Raw genomic sequence first — 2,039 nt, forward strand, 5'->3', positions numbered from 1 at the left:
TAAGAGGAAGCTCCCAAGGTGTACTTGCTCCACAAGGAATTCATTTTCCTCAAGATGCTCAAGTGCCACCCGAAGGTGATCAACTCCCTATTGAAGTGTAAGGTAATGAGGTTCTGGTGGTTCCACCGGACATGACTAATGGGGAGATTAGAGAGGTGTTACTTGCTCTAGCCCAAGCTATGACCACTCATATCACTAGAGATGTTGGGCTTAGAGTGAATTCTTTAGAAACTACCATGACCTGTAGATTGAGTGACTTTGTGAGGATGAATCCTCCTATCTTTCTTCGCTATAAGGTGTGAGAGGATCCACAAAAGTTTCTTGATGGGGTTTATAAGTTGTTGAGTGCCAAGGGGGCAACTTCTAGAGAGGATGAAGATTTAATTTCGTTCCAATTGAGGGATGTTACTTAGGTATGGCACACCCAATGGAAATTTAAGAGGCCGATTTAGACAGGTCCCATAGAGCGGGAGGAGTTTGAAGAGGCTTTCTTAGGAAAGTGCTTTCCCCCTGATAGGAGGGAGGTGAAGGTTTAAGAATTCCTTAAGCTTAAGCAAGGTAATATGAGTGTGAGGAGTATTCCATTAAGTTTACCATGTTATCAAGATATTCTCCATCCTTGGTGTCTAACCCTTAGGATGGGATGAGTAGGTTTGTTATCGGTGTTGTTGACCTAGTTAAAGAGAAGTCTCGTACGGCCATGCTCCATGGTGACATGAACTTGTCCAGACTAATGGTATATGCTCAATCCATTGAGAAGTCCAGGCTTAGTAGGTATAAAGGAATTCGAAAAGGGGTGGATCCAATTAGTAAAATCGATAAAGGTTTAAGAAAAAAACATGACGGTCCTAGTGATCCTATTGTCAAGGATGAAGGTGGAAGTGGTTCTCAAGGTGGTAAGCCTACTTCTGTTACTTGTGGGAAGAAGGACTTTGGGAAGTGCCTAGTTGGTATCGGAAACAGGTCTAGTTGCGGTAAGGATGGACATAAGGTGAGGGATTGTCCAAATGGTGAAGCTAAAGGAAAAGAGTCTAATAAATATCCTCCTAAAGTTCCGGAAGGTGATGCTCCAATGAGGAATCCTTTCTATTCACTCCGCGCTAGAGGATCAAAATCGGATGATGAGGATGATGACATTGTTAAGTTCTTGATTTTTGTAACACTATGGAAGTCTAAGCGGTGTTCTAGAGCCTAATGTAGGTGTAAAAATATTTAGAAAATATTTTAGGGTCAATTTTAATTTAAATAAGTCATTTAGGAAATTTAGAAATCAAAACGTCAAAGAACGCCGATGACGTTGGGGAACTAGTTCAATAAGGTTCTACTGTGCCTTAGTCTATTTGACTAAGTTATAGGATTTGGATAATGTTGAATTATTTTTGAAGGGTGTCTAACAGGTATAAGGGTTATAACATAGTAGAAACGTCTGAGAACGACTCCTCAAGGCCCAACCAAGGGCCCTTGAGGAGGATCCTTACAATTTGTGGCAAAAGTGGTCACGAGACAGTGTCCACAAACGAAGGCCACTAATGAGGCGTGGACCAATCGGCGTGGAATCAATGGAAACTTATTCAATTTGGCCAAAGGGTCATTATGAAGAGTCTGTGTCACAAATGATGGACCAATAGGATGGTTGTTCCCTAGGCCGTCGATTGACAAACGGGGTGTGGGTCAGGGTTTCCTTTTTGAGGACTATTTTTCCTACACGTTTTTAAGTTAGACAAATTGATTAATTAGGTTGTTAATGAAATAGTTCGGTTTTAAAAGACTTCTGATTAAGTTGGTTAGTGATCTATTTAAAGACCCTACCCTAATTAAACTAACCTAATCCCTCATAATTACCAAAACCAAATTACTCGCCCTTCTCTCTTGTTTCTCTCTCCAGAAGAAATCCCATTGTAGACCAAGATAGAGGTGGGTTCTAGGGCTTCAAATAATCAATTTTCTCCATAAAACTTAACCAATTTGTGAGGTATAGGATTCTTTTTACCATTGGGATCTCTAAACCTAAAGGGTTCCTCCAAATTGATTTCAAAAAC

General features: G+C 40.6%; 1 protein-coding gene across 1 annotated transcript; it reads left to right on the forward strand.

Moving 5' to 3' along the window:
- Positions 1-643: 643 nt before the first annotated feature.
- On the forward strand, positions 644-1,195 carry LOC107021220. The gene has a single exon (XM_015221836.1). The coding sequence runs from the start codon at positions 644-646 to the stop codon at positions 1,193-1,195; it is 552 nt and encodes a 183-aa protein (XP_015077322.1).
- Positions 1,196-2,039: the final 844 nt, after the last annotated feature.

Source organism: Solanum pennellii, chromosome 1, assembly GCF_001406875.1.
Source record: "Solanum pennellii chromosome 1, SPENNV200".
NCBI lineage: Eukaryota > Viridiplantae > Streptophyta > Magnoliopsida > Solanales > Solanaceae > Solanum > Solanum pennellii.

What these genes read in the sequence shown, in the direction of transcription:
- LOC107021220 (XM_015221836.1), top strand. Translation starts at nt 644, where the DNA reads ATGAGTAGGTTTGTTATCGGTGTTGTTGACCTAGTTAAAGAGAAGTCT.